The sequence below is a fragment of the Trachymyrmex cornetzi genome, unplaced genomic scaffold (assembly GCF_001594075.2).
Source record: "Trachymyrmex cornetzi isolate Tcor2-1 unplaced genomic scaffold, Tcor1.1 scaffold719, whole genome shotgun sequence".
Classification (NCBI taxonomy): Eukaryota; Metazoa; Arthropoda; class Insecta; order Hymenoptera; family Formicidae; genus Trachymyrmex; species Trachymyrmex cornetzi.
In genome coordinates, this window is record NW_017300047.1 from 77,410 (window position 1) to 102,275 (window position 24,866).

The 24,866-nt window shown below is 31.9% G+C and overlaps 1 protein-coding gene across 2 annotated transcripts in view; it reads left to right on the forward strand.

Annotated features, from left to right (window-relative positions):
• The window catches only part of LOC108767700 (uncharacterized), a 35,209-nt gene extending 12,430 nt beyond the window's left edge, over window positions 1–22,779 (forward strand). For both annotated transcript variants that reach the window (XM_018517684.1, XM_018517685.1), the window contains exons 2-7: window positions 635–890; window positions 16,025–16,206; window positions 17,249–17,462; window positions 20,386–20,572; window positions 21,290–21,411; window positions 22,520–22,779. In XM_018517684.1, coding sequence (XP_018373186.1) covers window positions 740–890; window positions 16,025–16,206; window positions 17,249–17,462; window positions 20,386–20,572; window positions 21,290–21,411; window positions 22,520–22,647 — 984 coding nt within the window. In that variant the 5' untranslated portion in view covers window positions 635–739 and the 3' untranslated portion in view covers window positions 22,648–22,779. The remainder of the gene's footprint in view (window positions 1–634; window positions 891–16,024; window positions 16,207–17,248; window positions 17,463–20,385; window positions 20,573–21,289; window positions 21,412–22,519) is intronic.
• The last annotated feature ends 2,087 nt before the right edge of the window (window positions 22,780–24,866 follow it).

A 24,866-nucleotide genomic window follows, 5' to 3' on the forward strand; every position in this document is an offset into this window, starting at 1 on the left:
ATGTCCTTTACAACATTATTTGAAATTTTATAATATTTAAGAGTCCTACGAATCTTTTTATTATAAAAACTGTTTACTATCTGATAGAAGACACTTTGTACTTATGCTTTTAAAGTTTTATTTTTATCTTTTGTTTAAGAAATATTGTCTAAAAACAAAGTGATATGTCGGTATATCGACGACTTTCCTCTATACATATATCCATTTCTACTATTTCATCTTATTATTAATTTTGTAAATTGAAAACTGCGCAAAACCGGCTGTGTTCAACGCACAATTTGAAGAATTAGAAATGTATTTAAAAATTCATATGAGAATATTATTAGACAACAAAATCTAGTCTCGACTCATATCTAACGTTTTTTTACTTATTTAATTTACCTACTTAATTTACCTGTTTATTCAATATACCCCAAAAAGCAATAAGCTGTCATTATTTGTCGTCATTTTAACATGAAAAAATATCATCATCAGCATTAAATAATATCAAGTTATTATCTGGGACATTATTAAACGGTTTAGCCTCAATCTATCAATAATTTAACTGTGTCTCATATTTATGACGTATAAATGGTACAGATTCGTATATCTCTTTATATTTTTATATTTTTATATAGCGATGTTTGGATTTCAGAACGAAGAGGAAGAGAAAGATCGGATACCGTACAAAAGCATCGATAGACTTTCCAATTCCCGATTGTATTTAAAAAACCACGGGGGATGCGAGATCCGACGGACGATGACAGGACCAGCGTGGGGGTCGAGGTTCTGCCTCGTATTGACGGCAATCACGATCGTTATCGCCAATTATCCACGGCACCGCAACAGACACCTGCGCGAGCAGCTTGTTAACAGCCACAAAGTCACTAGGAATATCACTCAATTGCAAGGTGCGTTATACATAGCGATATACAAATTTCAAATACAAATGCAATTTTTTTTATACGTATCGAAGCAGAGCATCGCTGAAACAAGATAAGTTAATTTATTTCTCACTGTTTTTTCTCTACATATTCTGCAAATGTAATTCTTACGTTTTTACCTGTAAATTTAACTTTATTCATCAAAACAAGCTGATGTTATTTTTCGTCATTTTAACATCTAACTAATGTCAAAGTGACATCATTTAATTTAGAATGACAACAAATAACGTTAGTTTATTTGTTGAATAATTATAGACATAATAAATATGAACTACGCCTTTCATGATCATAACATACCTATACTCCGTAGAAATAATTCAATCATATCAGCATTTCTCTTTAATTGTATCAGCTCTTCTCTTTAATTTGATACTTGAGAGAAAGAAAGAATCAAACTACCTTACTCTTTCTAAATTGATAGTGACAACTTTATAGGATACGCAGTTTATATTTATTACAGCTGTAGTTTCAAGAAGAGAAAGAAAAGAAGAATTAAATTGAGTTTGTGCCAAGTAAATGTATAGAGAATTGATCCACGTAAATGTCTTAAGCATATTGACCTAAAAGTGTATCTCAGACTATCGCACCGAATAATCTCCGACGCCGCGCCGTTATAACATAATAAACGTCGCGCAGAAATTTGGAATCGAAGAGCAGGGAACTTCGGGTTTAATTACCTTCTCTAAAGTTGAGCACTACGTGGCTAAGCTGAGAAACCGAGCCGTAAGAGTGATTCGTTTGGTACTAAAGTTAGACTTTCATGCCCCTCGCTTGCACCGAACTTGCGAGCATGGGAAAGTTTCGATAACATGTAAAATTTTACGGCGTGATACGGTTTAGAGGGTGATTAAATTTTATTTTACGTAAAAAAAAATCTGTAAAAACGTATGTTGAACCATCGTGATTCTATCTGAGAACAAAAAGTCGTTGATTGACAATACAAATAAAAATACGAGAAAAAAGAATCATCGAAAAATTCTATTTCGGATCTTTTTATTTGTGAACGAGCGTGGAATTAGTCTCCATTATTTGCTGCGATTGGCAAATTACAAGTTGAATGGCTACATTGTCGATTTCCGATGGACTACAATCTCGTATCTATATTAACTTGACCGTTCGGATATTTACGTTCTGTGGATGCTTGCGCTGGCTTTTCCGCCGAGAGCTAGTAAGAAGATGTACATTCGTCCTACGTAGCTTTGTAGTAGGTCCCGGATTTCAATGCTGAACCGATTAGACTTTAAAGAGTCGTTCGCTGCAGTCGACCGTTCTGGAGCGCTCATGCAAGTACAATTTCAGGCTTTCATAGCAGTATGTGAAAAAAAATTGTGCACGCTCGAGGGACGAGCGCGTCATTTAAGTTTCTTGTTTTTTTGGTGCTTACTAAAACGTCAAAAAATTCTGTAGAATTTTTGCAGCAAAGCACAAAATTATGTAACGTGTACTTATATTTTCCTAACAATTTTTCTTTATCAATATTTCTTAATTAAAAAAGATATCTATATATGTATTTTTTCTCTGTGGAATACAAGGACATAAATCCTGTGTCTAACATTTCTCCTCTATTAATTACTGATTCGTTAATTAAAAGAAATATCTATTTTTCTCTGTGTAACACGAAGACATAAATCCTGTTTTGTGTGATAATTCGCATCATATTAAAAATAAATTATTCAGAGTGATACATACAGTTGCCCATTCTCAGAGTCTCATGAAAGTTTAACCTTGTCGCCGTTACGACCATTTTTCTGAAGCCGCACTTAAAGTAATGCGGCGCAATCTTATCAAGCGCTTTGAAAGAATCATCGCCACGGTCACTGTATTATTGCAGCTTTATAAAAGCGTAAAAAAAAGTTCAGATATTTTTCATTTGAAAAATAAAATTTTTTTCACCCTACACGACTTTTACTGTCTGCCGTACACATTTATTTTTCAATATATATTTATATATTGCTCGTGTGTGATACTGATGCTCCTGTCAAGACGAGAAAGTCGTGTCGGGTATAAGCCCCCGAGTTCGCCCGATGAAATATTCAATTCAAAACTCGTTTGGCGACTTGTCATTCGACTGTACTAGCGCAGGACTTTGCGCGAATGTTGGCTGCACACGCACACACATACACATAAACTGCTATTTACAAAGTTTGTCGTTGCCAATCCGCGCCATACATTTTACGACTTCGATATAACGTCGTTCTGAGAATCGAAAATGAAATTCTGTCTCATTGGAATCCCTTTAAAGAAAATAACTTCTTTTTAAAAATTAAGATTACAAAAGATATATCAAAATGGAACAATCTCCTGAATTTTACACGGGCTAATTTTAATTCGATTAGATACCGAACATTTATATTTCATTAGAGTACACTGACGTAAAAATTCTGCTTGATTAAACAGAAGTTGATAGATTCTTGATCACTGACGTAGTAATTGGCTTACTGTAATGTTGACGAGAATCCCTTTGTAGTATTTGATATATCAAAGGAAACAACGAGACGCTATAGATACAGATGGTTATTGTGCACCGAACTTCTGGTTCGTAATGAAGCGTACAGGTATGGGACACGTGGATACGTAGCAGGAAACGGATCTGACCATGCACGTTTGACCTATTTGTCACACTGCGGAATTACAGATCTCTCTAGTCTAGTCGCATTATGCATGCTTTTGTTATTAGGTTCATGCAGTCAAATTGAAAATGCACACAGAAAGCATAATGTTACAAAAGAATATAAATAATTCTCTAAAATCTTATAAGTTGATAAATAAAAATTAATCACGGTTATTATTATCAATATGACAATTAAGGATTAAGATATTGAATTAATATAAAAATTTCATGAACAACGGAAACAAGCAAATGTACTTCTCGCATTATTTTCGAACGTATTTTTAAGATTAAATTATACAGAAATTAAACTCTTCTATTCTTGAGGCGCATTCGTACGTTAAATCTCTTCCTCCATCGTGGAGTAGCAATCCAATTACAGTAGCTAATTTTAATAGTGTAAGTTATACGAGAGAGATGAAATTGCATAAATAGTTGGATGTGCAACGTCATGGTGCCGTAATGATAGAGGAACGGGGAAAGGACTGCACAGAATTACGGACACGTTGAGTTTAATATCGTGCATCGGCCCGGGTGGGGGTTACCTTGCGGATTACATACAAAGTTTCATCGTTACAGGCAAGCATGTCACCTTGTTAGATTTGGCGCGGTGTTACCTGTTCATGGGTCTCTTTTGTCAAGGGATGAAACTTGTCGTCGCGAAAGGGATAACTTGTCATTTTAATAAACTGTTGATCTCGCGATATTGGTTTTTCGTTGATTGATAGGTCATATCCTTCCATTACTTATGGGAGTAATTACAACTTTCGGGTCCTTTATGACCTATAATTTAGGAACAATGTTGCTGCACCGCAAAGTTTCTCGACGTCTTGCCTTTCCGCGTGCGACCGGCATATAATTTAAGGTGTCCTGGAAAAATTTCGTTAAATAATTTTATCTAAATCGATATATTTAAAGGATATTAAGGAGAATTATTACGTAAAAGATAACGTAAAATATGCAGTAAATCTAATGTCTGACCAAAAATTCTATTTCGGTTTTGGTTACGGCCAGTTTCAGTTAAAAATTGAAGTTTCGGTTAGGTTTCGATTTCGGCCGAAATTGAAAGGGAGTTTCGACGATGTAATCGAAACTGATCAAGTTTTAACTCGCATAAATGTTGAAAAACTATTATTTTTTCTTACACTACATATTTATTTAATTACAATGATTAGTTTAAATTGTACATGCAATGAAACCAAAGTGCCATGAAACTTACAGTACAAAGCATTTACTATAATATTTAAAATTTATTTTAATGTAAAATGTTTATTTCCAAAGATTTGTTTAAAAAATACCTTTATAATATGTTTTGAAATCTTATTATTGAGATATAATATTGTTTCCTTATTTTAAAAATAACATAACGTAAAAATTAAGTTTTTGGAAAAGAGGAAAGCTATTTCTCAATTTAACAGAAAATTATTTTCTAATCAAATCGTTAAAAAAAAATACTCTTAAAAACATGATTAAATGTCATTTTTATCATTTTCGTTTCACAGCTCGTAAAAAACTACCCTTTAGGTTGTAACAATTACAGTATATCTTAAAAAATTATAATAAATAACATAATTTTGGAATAATTCATCAAAGATAACATAACTTACAAAATTACTAACAATTTATTTACCTTTATCAGCTGAAATAATTAAATTCAAAATAAATCAAACAACTTTTTCAAACTTCGATCACCAAAACTATTTCAACTTTAAATATTATTTTGCATAAGACTTGTTTTATTTCCAAAAACGATAACTAAAAATGTGTCATTCAAGATATTATAATCCCTTTGAAAACCTCAAAAATCACACAAATATTATATATATTTAGAGGACGGACTGTGAAGCTAAATTAATTTACTTTTGATGATTAATAGAGTAATCTTTATTTAACTCTTCTCTCTCTTCTCTCTCTCATGATAATAATTAAAACAATCACATCTTTTCAGTTATGTCGCTTTTGAAATAACGAAACGATATGATTGTGATCCTATAAAAATAGTACAAATGTCGATAATAGAATTGCAATACTAGTACAATAATAATAATGTGTGTAATTATTGTTTCAATAATTAAATTATAAAATTTATGACAAAAAAATATAATATAATATTTAAGCTATATGTGTGTGTGTGCGCGTGCGCGCGCACGTCTCTTCTTTATACCACATATGATATTTCTATGATTTCTATAAAAGTTTCAGTTTTCGATTTCGGCCGAAATTAAAAAAGATTATTGGGCTCTAGATATAATCTAAATGTATATATAATTATTGTATTGTATATATTTATAATTAAAATATACAAGATTGTAATTAGAATATACAAGTATTGAACAGAATAATTTTTAATTCAACTTACATACTAAGATGAGACTTGGTTCATATATAACCACTTATCCAACTACATATCCCATCAACCTATTGTATAAATGATAATTTAAAAACTTGCGTTCAAAGAAGTCATACGTGCTCTTATATGGAAAATCATCGTACAACTTTTCGCAGTCGAACACTGGTCCAACTTATACGCATTCCTCTAGCCTTGGTAATTGGATCCACGTCGAGTTTCGAGCATAAAGTACGAGAAACTCGCAAACGTCGTCTCATTTCGACGGAGGGTTCGCGGGAACATCAACAGGGCTGGTACTGGCCGATGAAAAATGAGCGACAAGACGGATGGTAGCATCTTCGGCGATAGTAGTAGCATCCTTGCCATAAGGCGATGTAGGGAAACAAATGGTCTTGTGGATGTATATTTATTACGTCGTGCGACCTCGATTGTAGAAGCGCAGTCGAAACCGTACGATCTGGCGTGCGTCTTGAATTCACACAAACGACGCCACGACGCGACAGAGAGAAACGTGAAGCGAAAGAAATGAGACAAAGGAGATCGTAGACTTCTTCTTAAGGTACATGCGAACGTGGCATGATGCGCGCAGCATTTCGTAAAAAAAACCTTGTAAAATTTTCTCCCAAAGCGAGTAGAAAACGTGAGAACGATCAGGTGCATTTACTTGTTACTTTAGTTACTTAGGTCGTGTTCCGATATACATATATTGCCAGTACTGAAAATCTATACATTACAAACTATAGATTTTTAGTACTGGCAGGGCTGGGCTAGTACTGTATTTGAAATACAGTTTTACTTTTATTTAAAAAACAGTATTTTTAAGATAATTGAATTTTGTATTTTGTATTTCAGCGGAGCATATAGAAATATATTTTGTATTTCAATATTAATAATGAAAGATTGAAAGTATTTTGTATTTTGAATTTCAAATACTAAGAGCAGATAACGTAACAAATAACGTAACAGTTTCAAAAAAATAAAAGTATTTCCGTCTCTTATCATCATTTCGTCTCACATATACAAGGGTCGTTTGAAAACTTTTGAACCTCAAAATATGAAGATGGCATTACTCGTCAAAACCATTCTAGTATTACAATTGCTTTGAAAGATACCTGTGAAAATTATAGCCACTGTGGACGCTCAGTTGTTGTTTGACAATCATTTATACCAGTCGATGTCAGTGTTTTTGTAAAAATGGATAAAATCGAATATCGACAATCGCCATAACAAAAATTTACGAATTGCGGTTCGATTTAGTTAACTACCCATCATATTTACCAGATCTGATCCCCAGCGACTTTTTCCTGCTTCCTAGGCTCAAAGTTAGGCTCGGAGGACACAAATTTTCATCAAACAAAAACACTGACATCGACTGGCATAAATGACTCTCAATCAACAACTGAGCATCCAAAATGACAATTTTCACAGGTATCTTGCAAAACATGTACGATTGTAGTACCAGAATAAGTTTTAATGAGTAATGCCATTTTCACGTTGAGGCTCAGAACTTTTCAAACGACCCTTGTATACAGAAATTACAGTATAGACAATAAACAAGTGAAGATCGTTGTGACACACTGGAAATCCAATGTTTCACACAACAGTTATAAAATCTTTTATAAGGAGTAACAAAGGCAAATTACTTTTGACAACTTGCATAAGCATAGACGACAACGAACTATATATTAATTTTTTATTTTAATTCTTTATTTTTATGACTAAGAATTATCGTTTAATTATTTATACTACATACTGAAGATATCCTGATAAGGGCCGAAACGTTTATGATTTTATATTGTTAATGTACGAATTTTAAATATACATGACACTTGCAAAAGATATCCTGCGTGTGGCTGTATGTTCCTTGTACTTATTATTTATATTTTGTGAGCTACTTTTAAATTTATATATATATATAAATTTATAATCAATAATCAAATACTAAGATTGACAATCAAAATCTTATTATTTAAATTATAAAACACAAAAACTTTCAATCTTTCGATTTTGAATACAAAATACGGAATACTTTTTAATGTGTTCCACTAAAATATAAAATACAAAACACATTTATATTGCAATTACTACATTTTAAATACAAGTATTTTATATACATGCCCCTAGTTCTGAGTACTAGCCGATATATCGGAACACAGCCCCAGTAAAACAATATCATTCCATCGTGATCTAATTATTGAACGATTTGGTGAACAGTATCGTCAGGGTAAAGTTTCTACGGAGTGCAAATAACGTAAAAGTTTGCACAAGCACGATGAATTAGTAATTCTGACACCAAATATTTTCAGAGATCCTATTATCTGGGGTTATGATCCTCGCATACACCAACGAGTATTATTCGAGCCGATGGAACCCAGAGGTCGTTTGGGGACCTGATTTTCCCGGGACAACTGCAGAATTTATATTCGGTCACTTTAAGCGGCACGTTCGTTCCGCGTCCCAATTAAGACAGTCTCGTTGCAATTAATAATTGCGAAATTGCGAGTTATTATCTAAAATGTAGAGAGTTCATGATCAATCAAGATAGCACATAGATCGATAATATAATACTTTTACGAATACTTCAGTCCCGATATATCGTGATCAATTAAGATTGCATGTAGATCGATAATATAACACTTTTGCAAATACTTCAGTTCCGATATATCGTGAGAGAAATAGCAAATTCCTCGTCTGTGAGTTCAGCTGGTTTCCATTAGCGTTAATAAAAGAAGCAATACGATTTCGAACTTTTTCCATTATACACCAGATTCCGAATGCCTAATGGACACACTCTTAATTAAAGCTGTTTCCCCCGATCGTATAGGTTTTTTGATCGCAGGTTGCCGTTTACAATTTCGTCATCAAGGCTATATGTTTGAAATATTATTAAAAACCGTCTTCATAGATGTATCGATATTGCCATGAGCTAGTAATATGGTTCGGAGGCTTGCTTACGAGACCATCGATCGTAACACAAAAGCGCATTGTGATGCACCGCAATATTACCGTATCTGCCGAACGCCGTTCGAAAGCCTGTAATGCTTTTTTAACACCGTATCCAATGTGACCTGGATTCGGCCTCTGTATATCGCATTATTTTACAATTTTTCAGGTTGGTTTCTTTATTACACCTAACCTTTTGTGGACGGGCGTGCACACTCCTTTTTATTTTGTGTATGAATTGTTCGCTCGTTTTCATGAAACTTGATTTATAAAATAATTTTTTAATGTCTTAATTTTAAGATCAAAAATAAAAAAAATTCAAAATGGTAAATCTAACACTGAAAAAAATCTACTATACTTTAATAAATATTTATAAGTAAACGTTTACCTACAGTAAATAAATATTTATTCAATGAAAAAAATTATTATTAAATCAAATTAATGATTCTTGTATCAAATAGATATATGTTAACATACAATAAATATATACTTACAAATATTTAAAGAAATATTTATTAAGATATAGTAAATTTTTTCTATCAATGTGGCAAATAGAATTTTTTTTAATAATCAAATAAAATTCGGTTTTTTTAGAAAATTTTTAACTACAAAGTAACATCAAGTTTCTTTATTTTAATTCATCAATGTTATGTAAATAGTTAATTTGATATCCAAAAAACTGTGTGATTTCCTATTAGAAACTCTATAACATTATATCTTTCTTCATTAGTACTATCCTTTTAAAATTCGACATTTTCAGACACTCAAATTTAGTGCAATAATTTCCTAAACTCAAGTTTCACGATAATGAGATAACTTTTAGAAATTTTAATTTTATAATTTTGCACGGAAGAAATGGATTGTTCTGAAGTATCTAAAAATTTAACTAGATATAGGTCTGAAAATAATTTTGTTGGACTATCAAAATAATTATATGGGATGCTCAAGCATAATCAGCAGTATTACAAAAAGTTTTGACATTGTAGCAATCAACTTCACCATCTTATACCTAAATATTTTAATGATTTACCAAAATTATTTTCAGATCTGTACTTAGCTAAATTGTTAAATAATTTCGCAAAACTATTCTTTCCATATAAGGCCAGAATCGAATTTAGTAATTCCAGAAACCCTTAGAAAACGAGACCTTTTAAGTTCCTTTATTAAAAAACTCCTATCCTTAAAGAATTAAAAACACAGATATTCGAGGTTGACTCACGCGTTCTATTGAAACCGTACAAAACAAAGCTCCTTTTCTTCAACGAGTTAAATTAATGCATTCCCGGATTAGTAGCGACTGCAACTCGTAAAGTACTCCAACTGCGGATAACGTTAAATTTTATGGCAATCGTTAAGGAAATCACCCGCTCGTGCTTCTTTGCGCCTGGATTTTTTCAGAGTTTTCTCTCATTCTCTCACCTGTATTTTTTTGCGTTTATATTTCGTCGCGAATGATTAATATCACACGTCGAATGGAGCCGCAAAAATCGCCGTCTGCGCTTAAACTAGGGAAAAAAAACGGTTTTATCCGACGCAGCTGTCGATTCACATTTACGAACTGGATTATATACTGAACGTGTAACGCACAGCCAGTCGTTTTAGTGGCACTAAAATCTCGGAGCCGGCTTACACACATTGCATTTGAGCAGCAAGGTGCAATCTGCGCTCTTGTAGGGATCGCGAAATGCCCGGTTAGTTTCCGCGAAGCGTTAGAGCACAATTAAAAACGAAGACCCGTTATTCTCAATTGAGAATAACGCGGCAGTAAGTGCTCGCACCGCAGGGAACATAAATCATGCGCGGATTCTTTCACACGCCGCGTTTCGCAATCTTTTTATTCACACGTAGCATAGTTTAATCTAAATTTCAAATAATCGTCAAAATGTATATCAAAAAGTATATTCTTTAAAATAAAGTAGCTCTTTGTTTTAACGCGGTATCAAATAAAAATTTTATTCTTATATATTTTAAGGTAATAGGGAATCTACAACTATTATCAAATAAATGAACACTTTATCAAATTACGCTAATGAATGAATAATTAGGTATTCGTTATAATAATTAATAATTAATATGTAAAAATAAATTAATGAAAAAGACCAAAGAGAAGAAAACATGAATGTAGAATATCATGTGTGTGTGATTGCTGCAAAAGACATTTAATTCTCCGCTCCAGACTGCGCTGACCAGATTGAACAGTAATAAATTGATAGTGCTATCTAAACCTTTCGAAATGTGCATGCTTCATGTTCGTTTGATCTCGGTTATCAATATCTGTTATATGTCAATCAATGGATTAAATTTACAGATTTGTAATCGTACACTCATAAAGGGACATAAATAAATTTTATTTGTGTTGACAGTGATATCAATCTGGATTAAGTGGTTTTACTAATAATTTGTATAATATATAAAAGATGTTTAAATTGCACAAATAATAAAAATACATTAAATTAATTTTGGCAAACTATATATACATTCAATCAATAAACGAATTAACATTTTCAGCTTTTCAATCATTAGCAGTGTATTAACAATAGTAACAATAATAAACATCAATCAAATGCAGTGCACATTGATTTAATTAAATACAATGTTGTTGATGTTCATTTGATTCACGATAAATTGCGGCATCCCAAGAATTAATGAACGAAGACGAATAATCTGCGATATTTTAGAATAAATCGACATTCTTTGAGCTCCTTTAACTCTTTTATTTGATTAGAATGCGATGTATGAAATCTGAAAGAGACAAAGGCAGTCATTGTGTCGCAGACATTTAGTCTCTCTCGTTAACCCCGAGAACTCCCACATAATCGAATCAATAACGGATGATTAATTTTCTTTGTCGACCGGAACAAATTAGATCAGTCATGAAATTCCGACTCTAAAGATGCATAGCGATAAAAAATTATTTATCACAATCGTATTTTTTGGCAATATCATATAAGTAAAATATGGAATATGATATGTGTATGTACATATATAATGATTTTCTGTACATATTTCAAAGATATATTATTTTCGGTATATAAACACATCATAAGTTTAATACAAAATCTAATTCTAGAGATAGACAAACAGAAAATAGGAAATAATTATAGAGAATATGTAAATTAAGGAGAAATGGAGCACATAATAGATCTGATTGTTTGGTTGGCCTAGATTAATTCAAAAGGTCTTTTGTCGTGCAGTCTACCAGAAATTCTGTCTTCTACTTATTCTCCGTCTTTTTTCCAAGGCTTCAGCTCGCGATGTTGTCATCATCTCTTGACAATGTATTACCGTTTCGCATTGCCTTTGAACTTTTATGTTTCATCCTTTCTCAACTGCTGTAAAGATTATTCTGAAATTGCACGGAGTAAGGAGGAATAGGTTTTCAATTTCCGCAATCTCGCAAAGGTGTGTATGTGACGGTGGACAATCTGCTTTTATGTCTAAAAGAGAACAAAGGAGGAGCTATCCGCGGCTGTGTAAAATTGTACAACCGGCAACCGTACAATCTCTGTACGCAACCTCGCAGTATTGGATATCCGATCTTTCGACAGCTACGAAGAAAATCAGGGATTGACCTCGGTGGACTTCCGGATCGTAAGAAAGCGCTGTTACACGTTCACCAAGAAACATATCGGTCGTTCACGGATCCGAAAGATTCCTCTCGCAAATGTCTTTTTCAGGATTACGTGAGAGATTGAAGAGTTATGGCTGTTATACCATTTTTAATAGAATTTTACAAATGTTCGGTCAAGGAAATTTTTGAAAATATTACAAATTTCATGATTAATGTTAACTCATACGTGTTCTCGCAATTAAAAAAATAATAAAAAGTAACATAAATATTTTAATTGTAAAAAAAAATTAAATTAATATTGGGTTAGGGAAAACGTCTCTTTACACTGTAAAAAAAGATGGAGGAATTCAACTCGAATTGAGGTAAATCAATTCAATCTCAGAGTCCAATACGGCGAACTAACTGTCGGGTTACACCAAGAAAAATTTTAACTTTCTTTAATATCTTCCTTGTGATAAATAAACATTAAATTTAGTTCTATAAAATATTTAAGTAGTTGCCTAATTTATTATTCATAGTAATGAAACTAATTGTATCGTCAATTAAAATAATTTTATAAAAGCGCGATGAAATAAATCTGCAATAGAATAGATTGATTTTAACATTTGATTGGACTATTCTACAAAGTAACGAGAACTCAATAAATTGTTGATAATAACAATTTTGAGGTAATCTCTACTTTATCTTCGAGTGAAGTAGATTTAGTAATTTATCTAATAGGATAATTCACACACACATACACACACACATAAAATTTATTCGATCTCGTTATTTTGTAAAATAATTTAATTTATAATTAAAACCTATTATATAGATCGATTGAACTGCCTTGAAAAAAATGTTTGTCGCCATGATGTGGCAAGAAGTGTACGAAAAGATCATTTGACCATCCTTGCTTTATACAGGTAGACGTCGAATCTTTCTTACAAGTACAGGCGTCATCTGTTAATAGCTCCACAAAACGCTCCCTCGTTCTAAATCAAAATGAAGTATCGTTAATATTTTATTAAATTACTATTACTTTTAAGTTGTGTTACTTTTACCGCTTTTACGTTATATTCATGTTCATTTACTACCCCAATAATGGTTTATTTAACTTTATAAATACGCTTATGATTATGCCGTCCCATAATTGAATTACGTAAATAATTAGTTCAATTTACTTTTCTGTATGATTGATTTGATCTCCATGAAGAGGCAGATGTATTAGAATTACGCAGTTAAATCACCCTTGTAGTAGTTGAACGAATTTCGAATATTATTACATTAAACCTTATTTCAGATCGGTTAATCATATACTTTGATTAAATTTTTGAGTCCAATTAACTATGTGAAGTTATTCATCTAACTAGTATAATTATATATCTAACTAGGCTTTTATTCTTCTTGACTTGATTATATTTCACTTAACTCAAATCGCGCAACCCTCATTTAGTTGTGTCGATTCTGAATATTTTTTACAGTGTACAAGTTGGTAAAAAGACTTTTTTAGCAACCCATATATTGAATTTTTTAAAAATTATCAGTTGCACTACTTAATAGAGCAACGTTTCAACTTTAATAATTTGTATTTATAATTGCAATACGATGATTTTTAACAGAGTTACGAACAATAAAGTCAGAATGTTCCTTTTTTACTTCATCCGCGAGTAAATCAGAAACAAAAAATCGTATAGGAACATTTTTAAAAAACGATTTTATAAGGAAAGTTTCAAGCTTTCACGGTAAGTAGTCGAAAATTTGCTCAAATTTTTTTGGACACGCTACAGATTTATAAAATGAAACGAAAATTTTTCATTTTTTTCAGCTCGTAGTTTTCTATATATATATATGTAAAAATTGCAAATTCACGTACCTAAATTCAAAAAATATAGTATTCATTTGGAAGTAGAGGTTTCAATTTTTATTATTTTTATAACAAAAATATTGATGAGGAAAGGCCTCTTTACCAACTTGTAAAAAGACTTTTTTCTTAACCCAATATTATATCTTTATCAATTATTTTATGCAATTATACAGGGTGTCCCTTAAGTTTTTGCCAACCGCTTTTGTGTAGATAGAGCGGACTAAACTGAGTCGAAAAGTCCTGTACCATTTTGCAATTTTCACAATAGTTAACAAAATATTAATTACTAAAAATCGCTAAATATTAGTTTTCAATAATTTTTTACTCAAACACTATCAACTTTACAGAAAAACAGAGAATTGTTTACATAAAAATTGTTTATTTTCTTCTCATAAAGTTCTGAGAATTTTTTTAGATACTGTATTTTCTCATGTTAGTAAAAATAAGAAAATACAGTACTAAAAAGTTGATTAAAAATTCTGAAAAAATTATTAGAGTTCTATGAGAAGAAAATTAATGATTTGCGTCTCTTGCAGTTTTTCTGTAAAGTTAATAATATTTGAATAAAAAAATATTCAAGACCATTAATCGGCAATTTTTAGTAATTAATATCTTATTAACTATTACGAAAATTGCAAAATGGTAGAGGATCTTTCAACTCAATTTAGTCCCCTCTATCTACATAAAAGCGGTTGGCAGAAACTTACAAGACACCCTATATTTCATATTCTCCATATATTCTAAACCTATTCCTTATATTTGTGAATAATTGCTATTTCGTGTCTCTCTTTTAAAGAATACAAAAATTTCGAAGTTATACTAGCTGTAGAACAATACGTAAAGTGCAATAAAGAAATGATGTCAGAATAAAGTATGGCAGGTACCTTCTCCCTACAACTTTCCAACATTGTATCGTTCGTTGCGGCAAAGCCACCTGCTCACCATTACAGCATAATTGTACCTTTTGTGTTTCAAGTATCCGTAAAATTTCTGAGTGCTTCGTAAGCTCGAGCGAAACCTTCACGCGGTTACGAAGTGTGCGAAATAAAGGGTCAAAAGGTTGTGCGACTGCAATTTTATCGCACGCCTCTTTATTTTTTCGCGCTTGTTTAGCTTCTGAATTTTTGTAATAAGAAATGAAATTTTTTATAATGATAATTAAATAATTGTTTGTTTCATGTTACTAAAAAATTTTTTTAACTGTAGAATGATAGGGAAAAGAGCGTCTTCATTGCCAAATAAAATCTTACACAGGTTTTAAATTGTCGTGACATAAAAATATAATCGAATTTGAGATACTCAAATTTTGGTATTTGGTTATACACTCAAATCTAAAAGCACTTCGATATATGGTTTAACATTTTTGAGCGAACAGAAGTGCAGACATAAAGTGATGGGCAAAGTAAATATACAATTTATTCCAACTTACATGACATACTCGTGTTTTTCATGCTTTCAACACGAATCTCGCGTTTTCACGAGAATCCCATTATAGCTGCACGATTCAAACTGAATGCTGGCAGCTTATGTGAAGATCTAACCGAAATTGTCTTTTGGAGAACGCAATACAAATTGTTATTCGCTTCTTACATTGCTAACAATGCAACTTCTTGCCTTAAAACTTAAAAGCTAACCGTTATGTTAGAATACTTAAATGCTAATATAAAAACATTGAAATGCAAATATGGAAATACAAATTGTTATTAAGTTATCGAGACCAGAAAAAATATTTTAATTAAAAGTAAAAGAATAATTTAGTGATTCGTTTGACGATATGTTTCAGAAATAACCATCAATCTGCCTCCTTTGCGAATTCCGCATTTAAGGCATCACCGTGTCACGGATTGGGATCCATATTTTGAAAATGCAGATGGCCAGGGTATTAATGGCTCGCAAAATGTGGCGTTGCATTTAGGCGCAACAGCGTATCTTGATTGTCGCGTCGCTATGCTTTCTGGGAAGAAGGTGCGAATATAATTAAATTATCAACAATCAAGTCGACGCTAGTTATAAATAATAGGAATAATAATATTTAAGTATATCTGTATGGAAAGTACGATTTTGCTAAAGTATCTAAAAAGAATAATATTTTTAAAAAACCGCTTTTTGCCCACTAATGGAAATGTAGAAAACATAATGAATCTTGTATATCTTGATTTACTGAACGCGATGCTCTTATTAGTTTTCATTGAAAATGTAGAGAACATCGTCATTCTTCAGGTTAAAGTCGTAATTTTTACTGAAAAATGAAACTTTAATTTGAAGAATAACGACATTTCCCATATTTTCAATGAGAACTTCAATCTGAAAACTGACAATGTTCCGCACATTTTGAATGAAAACTAATAGCACCATCATGCTCAGGTCAAAATCTATAAGATTCACTACGTTTTTTACGTTTCTATTAGTGAGCAAAAAATATTTTTTTTAACATTGTTCTTTAGACAGACATTGACAAAATTTTGAACCATCAAAATAATTATGTAGGAAACTCAAACATGATAAGCAATGCTGTAAAAACTTTTCAGTTTGAATGCTCTACATAATTATGGTATTTTGATAATTCAACAAAAATAATTTTAAATTTGTATTAGATAATTTTTAGATATTTCAACAGAACCGTTCTTTCTTTGTGTAATTAAAATTTTTTTATTGTTCTACTGCAGAAATAGTCTAGAATAATCAGTCGGAATAACATTTTACAGAATAACAAAGTAATTATTTTACTATTTTTATGTATTAATTATCTTTACTATTTAGGTTTTACTATCTTCAATCAGCTTAATCGATCGATTAAGTATCAACTTTGATTGACTAATTCTGCTTAATGACAAATAATGCTAGTGATCAATTTCAATGGAATAATTGATTAACCAAGCCGACTGGAAATGGTGAAACTAGCTTTTAAACGTCTCGTCTGACAATACGCGTAGCGTTATTACTTGCAGCATCTCGCATTGTACGATCTAATCTTGACATGATGGATAAACATTTTCACGGATTCCAGGTAATGTGGTTACGACAGAACACTGATTGGGCATCCCTCTTAACTCTCGGGAACACTACCCATATATCGGACTCAAGATACAGCGTGAGCTTTCAGTATCCAAATAATTGGAGATTGGCCATCTCCGGTGTACGAAGAGAAGATCATGGAGTGTACGTTTGCCAAGTGAATACGCATCCACCGAGAATGCTGGTCACGAACGTCACCATTCTTGGTAATGTCATGTTTTTACAAGAGAATAAAAGAAATCGCGGGCAAGCTGTAGATATATAGAAATGGTTTACCTGATACGAACATGTTGCGATAATAAGAAAAACGCAATAACGGACATTGCTTTTAAATTCGCTGAACGTAAGAGAAGATAACGATATATTTTACGAATGTCGTAAAATCTTTTATTGATATATTACCTTTATATTTAAAGAATAATATTTAAAGAAGTTTGAGTTGCAACAAAAGTTTATAGCGCTACTTTATTTGTATCATGTCTTTAAAAAAATTTTTACAATTATACAATTACATATTATTTATAACTATAATATTTTTATAACTATTTTATATTCGATAGACCAAAGTTTAAGCATTAAATTGCAGTATAATGATTTTTAACATAGTTATGAGTAATCAAAGTCAAAATGCTCCTTTTATTTAACCTGCGATAACAAAGTAACAAAAAATCTTAGAAACATTTTAAAAAATAGTTTTGCACGAACAACTTTAAGCTTTTACAGCAAAAAGTCAAAAATTTTCGTAAGCTTTTTGTGCACGGACTTGCAAAATGAAAAAAAAATTCCTATTCTGTCCACCTCCAATTTTCTGTATATGAAAAAATTATTAAACTTACAGAAACGCAAAAGATATAGTGACTTTTCAAAAGTAGAAATTTTAAGTTCTAAAACCGTTTTTTTATTTAAATTTTATTCATTTTTAACGAAGTTACAGCTGTTGAAATTTTAAAGTTCCTAATGCTATGAACTGTTATTCCAATACAATAGAACCTATTCTGTTCTCTTATAGCTATTAATTATTATTACAACTCGTCATCTTTATTTTAAAAGCAATTCCGCTTATTGATTATCCATTTTTACATCAATTACAATTCATATAAAAAAAACAGAAACGTTCAAGATTGTTTACTATACATATACGTTTCGGCTCGTAAAATATTCTATAGCGATACATCCGCGTAACAAAATATAAACAGTTACACGAGTAGTGCAGTATACATTAACCCGCGGATATAAACATCGGAAATACGGTACAATATCGCGGATATTATTCGATAAAACGTGACAAAAAATTAGAGTCTCGGTATTTTAAATAAAGTTGGACAATTCAATAATGAATTCCGAGTACTATGGTGATAGTATGGATTTTTCAGATATATATCTAAATTATATATAAATTTTCTCAATTGTATTTTATAAAATAAGTTAGGAATTCTATTTGTCTTGCATTTTATTTGCTTACCAATAATAATTTACACATTACGTATATTTAATTTCTGTCTCTATTTTAGAGAGAGAGAGAGAGAGAGAGAGAGAGAGAGAGAGGAGGGAAGATTGATAAAAAGCATAAGAGAATAAATTATAAAATTCTGTTAGTGTTCGCTGCAATGATGAATACTTACACTTTATAATTTTAACCTGAAATCAACGTACTCTTCGGATACTTTTTGAGTGATATATTACGGAGAATTGGTATAATACGGTGACATTGGTAGCTGCGAGATGCATGTATTGTTTTCCATCTCGGGATGCGAAATCCTACGTATACATCGCGAATTGCCGGCTGTCGCGGCGCACCTAAACGGAAACACAGTCGCGAATTTAAATTCCGCCCTCGTAAAGATTCAATTACCGTGAGAATATCTTGCGCCATTCTGGCTGGAAACAAGCCAGCCGCAGTTGTATCACGTAGCACGACTCTTTGCAACGGCAACGATGCAACTTTATTTTATCTCTCTTCCCGCGCATCTCGACAAACGGGTTTGCATGTGGTGATATTCTGGCAATGTTACGCGCGGTACCTCCTAGCGATATCTTCTTTTACGCGCTGCAGTTCAATTACGAAATACAAATATTTATTATAAAACTATGCATATACAGGGTGTCCCGTAAGTTTTAGTCAATTGCTTTTGTGTAGATAGAGTGGACTAAACTGAGTCGAAAAGTTCTCTAACATTTTGCAATTTGTGCAATAGTTAACAAGATATTAATTACTAAAAATTGCCAAATATTGGTCTTAAATAATTTTTTACTCAAATACTATTAACTTTACAGAAAAAACTGCAAGAGACAAAAATTATTAATTTTCTTTTCATAAAGTTCGGAGAATTATTTCAGAATTTTTTAATATCATTTTTTTCTCATGTTGGTAAAAATAAAAAATACAGTACTAAAAAGTTGATAAAAAATTCTGAAAAAATTCTTAGAGTTCTATGAGAAAAAAATAAACAATTTTTGTCTCTTGCAATTTTTTTGTAAAGTTGATAATATTTGAATTAAAAATTATTTAAGACCACAATATTTGGCAATTTTTAGTAATTAATATCTTGTTAACTATTGCGAAAATTGTACGATGGTAGAGAACTTGTCGACTCAGTTTAGTCCGCTTTATCTACACAAAAGCGATTGGCCAAAACTTACGGAACACCCTGTAAATACTGCAAAAAATAAAATGTAAACATGAAAGGAAGGTTCTTTTCGAAAATTTTCAGGATGATTTTTATGATATCCAGTATTGTCAAATATGAATATGTATGACTAATCTTTATAGTTTTAACTGTTGAATTACATATATTCTCCATATATCTATATACACGTAATCAAGAAGCGGAAAATAGAGTAAAAATATGCACTGAAAAAATATACTAATAAATATTTATTTGAATGGAACATAAATATTTATTAAATGTAAACCACATATTTGATTCAAGAACCATTAATTTTGATTTCATTTAACTATCGTTTTTTTATTGAAAAAAAAAATTTATTTACCGTAAATAAATGTTTAGGTAGTACTGTTGAAAAAAAAAACGTATTAAAATGTAGTGAATTTTTTTTCTGTAGAAAGGAGTGTAGAGAAAGGTTCATTGATCACAGGTATTATTCAGTAGTACGTCTCTGCCTTTATAGCGCCGGATATTAGAATCATCGACGAAGCCAGGCATGAGTTACGGGACCGATACTACAAGACCGGAAGCGGAATCGAGCTAGCGTGCGTCGTCCGGCCGTCTTGCCCCGACTCGAGAGTACCGTATCCCGTGTGGCGGAAAAATAGCGAGATGTTGCCGGATCACGTCAACGTTTATCACATTAATGGGTGAGCATATATCGTGAAGTAGCGATGGATCGAGGAGGAGCTCTCCCGGAGACGGATGTACGACCGCGTTCGTCTGGATTGCACGTGCGCGCGCGTAGGTACGCGCACGTACAAATCGACATTGTCTACTCGCAAATACACATAGATCGCTCTCATCCTCTAGTAACGCCGACGGCATTACCTTCTAAACCCGAAGGGCGTACGCGTTGACGAGCGATAGTGCGCTTTGTGCGACGCAACCGCTCCGCGATTGATCTACCTCGAGATTCGCTACGACACGCATTGAAAATTTATCTCTCTTTCGTTAAACAGAACTGGAGCAATCTTCCTGTGAATTTTATCGTTCTCGCTTCACGGTCGGCAGACGCGGAGCTCAAGTTCGGTTGAATTAGTATTCAAAGGCTATTTATGCTCGCATTATATGTATGGTAACGTGGCGTTTGGATTATCATGCAATTCTTTATTCAATGTCCGTAAGTCGGTTCCGCTAGACATCTCGTAGAATATTTATACATCTCCATGTTTCAGACGCATATAAATATACATACGCATAGCTGTATAATGTAGCTGGTACCGCCCACAAAGAGATTACATATTCTCAATACAGTTTTTAAATTTTTGTCGTTAAAATTCAGCAGACAAAAGCTAGCTACTATAGATATCATCGCGCGTGTGCGTATTGCGATACGTCGAGTAATATAACAACCGATATTTCAGGTCGAACGAGGATCTGGTGACGAGGCTCTACATCGAACGAGCGAAAAAGACTGACAGCGGGGAATATACGTGCTCAGTAAGCCAATTCAGCACGACCGCGGTGCATATTCACGTCCTAAATGGTAAATTAAATAGAAAGTTACCAAAACGAACGGAATTAAATATAAATAGCATTGTTTTCTCGAACATTCTTGTTAAAGTAAATTTACAATGTGATCTACTTTAACTTAAATAAACATTTTCTGAAAAAGACACTTAATAATAGTAGAACAGGATAGTCTAATTTCAAACATGGTATAATTCTAAGCAAAATTAGATCCAATTTTAAGGTTCAAGTTTCATAACTTTGATCTCATTGTGTTAAAAGATACTAATAGGTATCACAAAATAAGAAAAAGCAAACATGAACTTTGAAAATTGGATTCAAATATTATTTTGTTTAAAAATGTATCAAATTCAAAATTGTCTACATTACCCTACATGAGTAATTTATAATTTTCAAGATATGTTAAATATCTACACGAAAAGAACGGTTTTATTAAAGTATTTAAAAATTTAGCTAAATACAACTTTAAAAATAATTTTATTGAACTATAAAAATAATTATGTTAGACGCTCAAACTAGTTGCTAGAATGTCAATGTTTTTGCAGTATTCCTCATCATGTTTAAATTTCTTATGTAATTATTTTAATAGTCTAACAAAATTTCGAAATCTGTATTCAGCTACATTTTTAGCAAAATCGTTTTTTCCGTATAGATAGTTCGTTCTTTACACATCCCTTGGAAAAATTTCTCTCCTTTAGAAAACTTATATACATATATATAAATATTTAAAATTTACCGTAGAGAAAACCTAAGAAATAAAAATAAATTTAAACACTGTAAACTTTTTTCTTTAAAGTTACTTTAAAATTTACTTACTTAAGAACAACTGAAAAAAACTAACCCACCCGTTATATTGTATTAAAGTCATCCTTGAAAAACTTTAAAAATTTTAAGTTATTTTGGCTTTTACACGCTTTAAGTTACCTCAAAAGTTTTTAAGTTAACTCTTAATTACTTTTAAAAACTTTAATTTCGTTAAAAGTAAATTTTCCCAAGAGACAAGAAAAAGAAATTAGAATGTTAAATATAATTAATATAGTTTCGATAAAATGTTTTGTTAAATAATAATATCATAAATGTAACTCTGATATCATTGATATCTGATTGTCCATTTTGAATTGCAGGTGAAAAACAAGCTGCTGTCCACGATCAATGGAATGCAGCACGTACCAATTGTTACGCAGTTTTTACTGAGTTGTGCGTGGTGTTTGCCAGTTTATTTCTTTATACATGGCAAAGTTATTCTCTATGAAACTCATTGTCAATATTAAGTTTACACATGAATTTACAAGTTACCTTCGACACTTCTGTATAAATTACGTATTTTGGTCTGAAACAAAACATGTGCTTTTGATTAATAATATGCATCGGTATTGTTGTAAATGCAAACCCGTTGAATAAATCTATGTCAGTATTATAAGACTATAAATATATGAAAAATAGATATTGATATTAAAATAAATATTGTATTTCTACATGTCAGAGTCCTATTATTTTCTCTTTTGAAAAATTTAATTGAGACCGATTTCTTTCTAAAGTTTTAGGAAATTTTTTATATTTTAAATATAAGGAACTCGTTTTAATTATGCATATCAATTTATATCTTCGGCATTTTTTTATTAAATAATCTGTTATATCATAGGAAAAATGTATCCACAGAAGATAAATTAAAAGCAAAGCTTTACCGACCGATGTAAATAAAGCTTACGAAAGCTTCGCCAACCGATGATCGTTTTTATACCAGTAGTAGAACACAACGATATCATGTTTTCAAAATATCTAGTTTATCAATTTTCGCAAAATACGATTGCTACTATTATCTATAAAAATATAAATATACGGGTATTATGTAATACCTTATTAAGCAAAATTACAAAAAGCTTCATTAAATTGGTTTCATTGTTTTCATTAGGTATATAATATTAAAAATAAATAGTAAATAACAATTAAGATTATTTTTTCTACTTTATTAGTATTAATAAAAATCAATAAAACTGCTTTAAATATTTCGCATCCTCATATTAGATCATACGACGTTATATTGAAGGATTATGATAGAATAAAAGCTTTGTTGCATCAAGATGAACTTTCAGGAACGAGTGGCTTGTTAAAAGTTAACATCACGTTAAAAGTTTCAACGATATCCATCATCATCTATATTATTAATAGGAAAATACGCCATAAAATCTGTCTATCGAGTTACATGTAGTATAGAATGCACTGTCTGTGAGAGTTGACTGCGTCGAAATTAGATGCGCTTGCCTTTTGCGATGCTTCATTATAGGTACATCGTAACATTCTCGGTATACCATATTTCTTAGTCTCCGTTATCTGTAGCGCTTCTTCCACTGCAAAATCTCAAACAAGTAAGTTATGGAAGTTCTTTATAGTTAGGCATAGAGACTCTGAACAGGTGTCTTGCACAGAAGCTTAAGGGTTTGCCGCAACCACAGACTCTCACGAAATTTGCAGTGTTACCAAACAGTGATTTTCTTGGTCAATTACCATACGATTCAAATACACTAGGTTGAGTCTGAAAGCGTTAATTATAGTTGCACACTGAGAGAAAAATTATTTAGTATCTACAATTATAATTATGATTATGACTACTATAGTATTAGTAATAATAACTATATATATAGTTCTATCAAGCAACATATATAGTTGTTAACCGAAAATGACTATTATAATAATTATATTAATATGTAATTATAGTCAAAATGCCAAACAGTTTTTTTCTCAGTAGAGTAAGCTTATCATGCATTGTTAATTGTCTTTTCAATCAGCTGACTTGAGCAAAATTCCTTAACTAGCCCGCAAAGACACGGGCTTTACCTTTTTCAATCTTGTGTAAAATTTCACTGCTCTTTGAACAGAAACGTATCGATCTAAGATACGATGTTACTTCCCCGCCGCGCATCTCTCTCAGCCCGTGTTTTTAGCCTTTCAACCTTAATGGTGCCTTTCAGATCCACTTAAAAGAATGTTTATAAAATATGATGGGCGCGGCAGAAAACTTGGACTGTAGTCCGTGGTTGGGCGGGTAGTGTCGATGTATGCGACGCGCTGCAACACCCATAAGCCGGCTTCGTCAAAGTTATCGAAGAATTTATCGCGACGACGAGGTGAGATACAAACTTTTATAACGACGTATAAATCGCTAGTCTTCAATCGATCGCTGTAGTCGGTGGCTTTTTTTTTGTGGCTTATGAATATTTCTAGCGGTCACAGTCTTCAAAATTCAGATCGCGCACCTACGTCGAGATTTTTTATCTCTGAAAAATGGATTAAGACTAGAGAGAGAGAGGGGGGAAGAGAGAGAGAGAGAGAGAGAGAGAGAGAGAGTAATATATCAATCGCAAAGTTTTAAATTTTATGCGCTTCTTCTGACGAATAGAAGATTTTGTTTTAATAGACAAAATAAGTAAATTGTAATCGTTTACAATAATTAACAGCGTACTTCATTTAGCA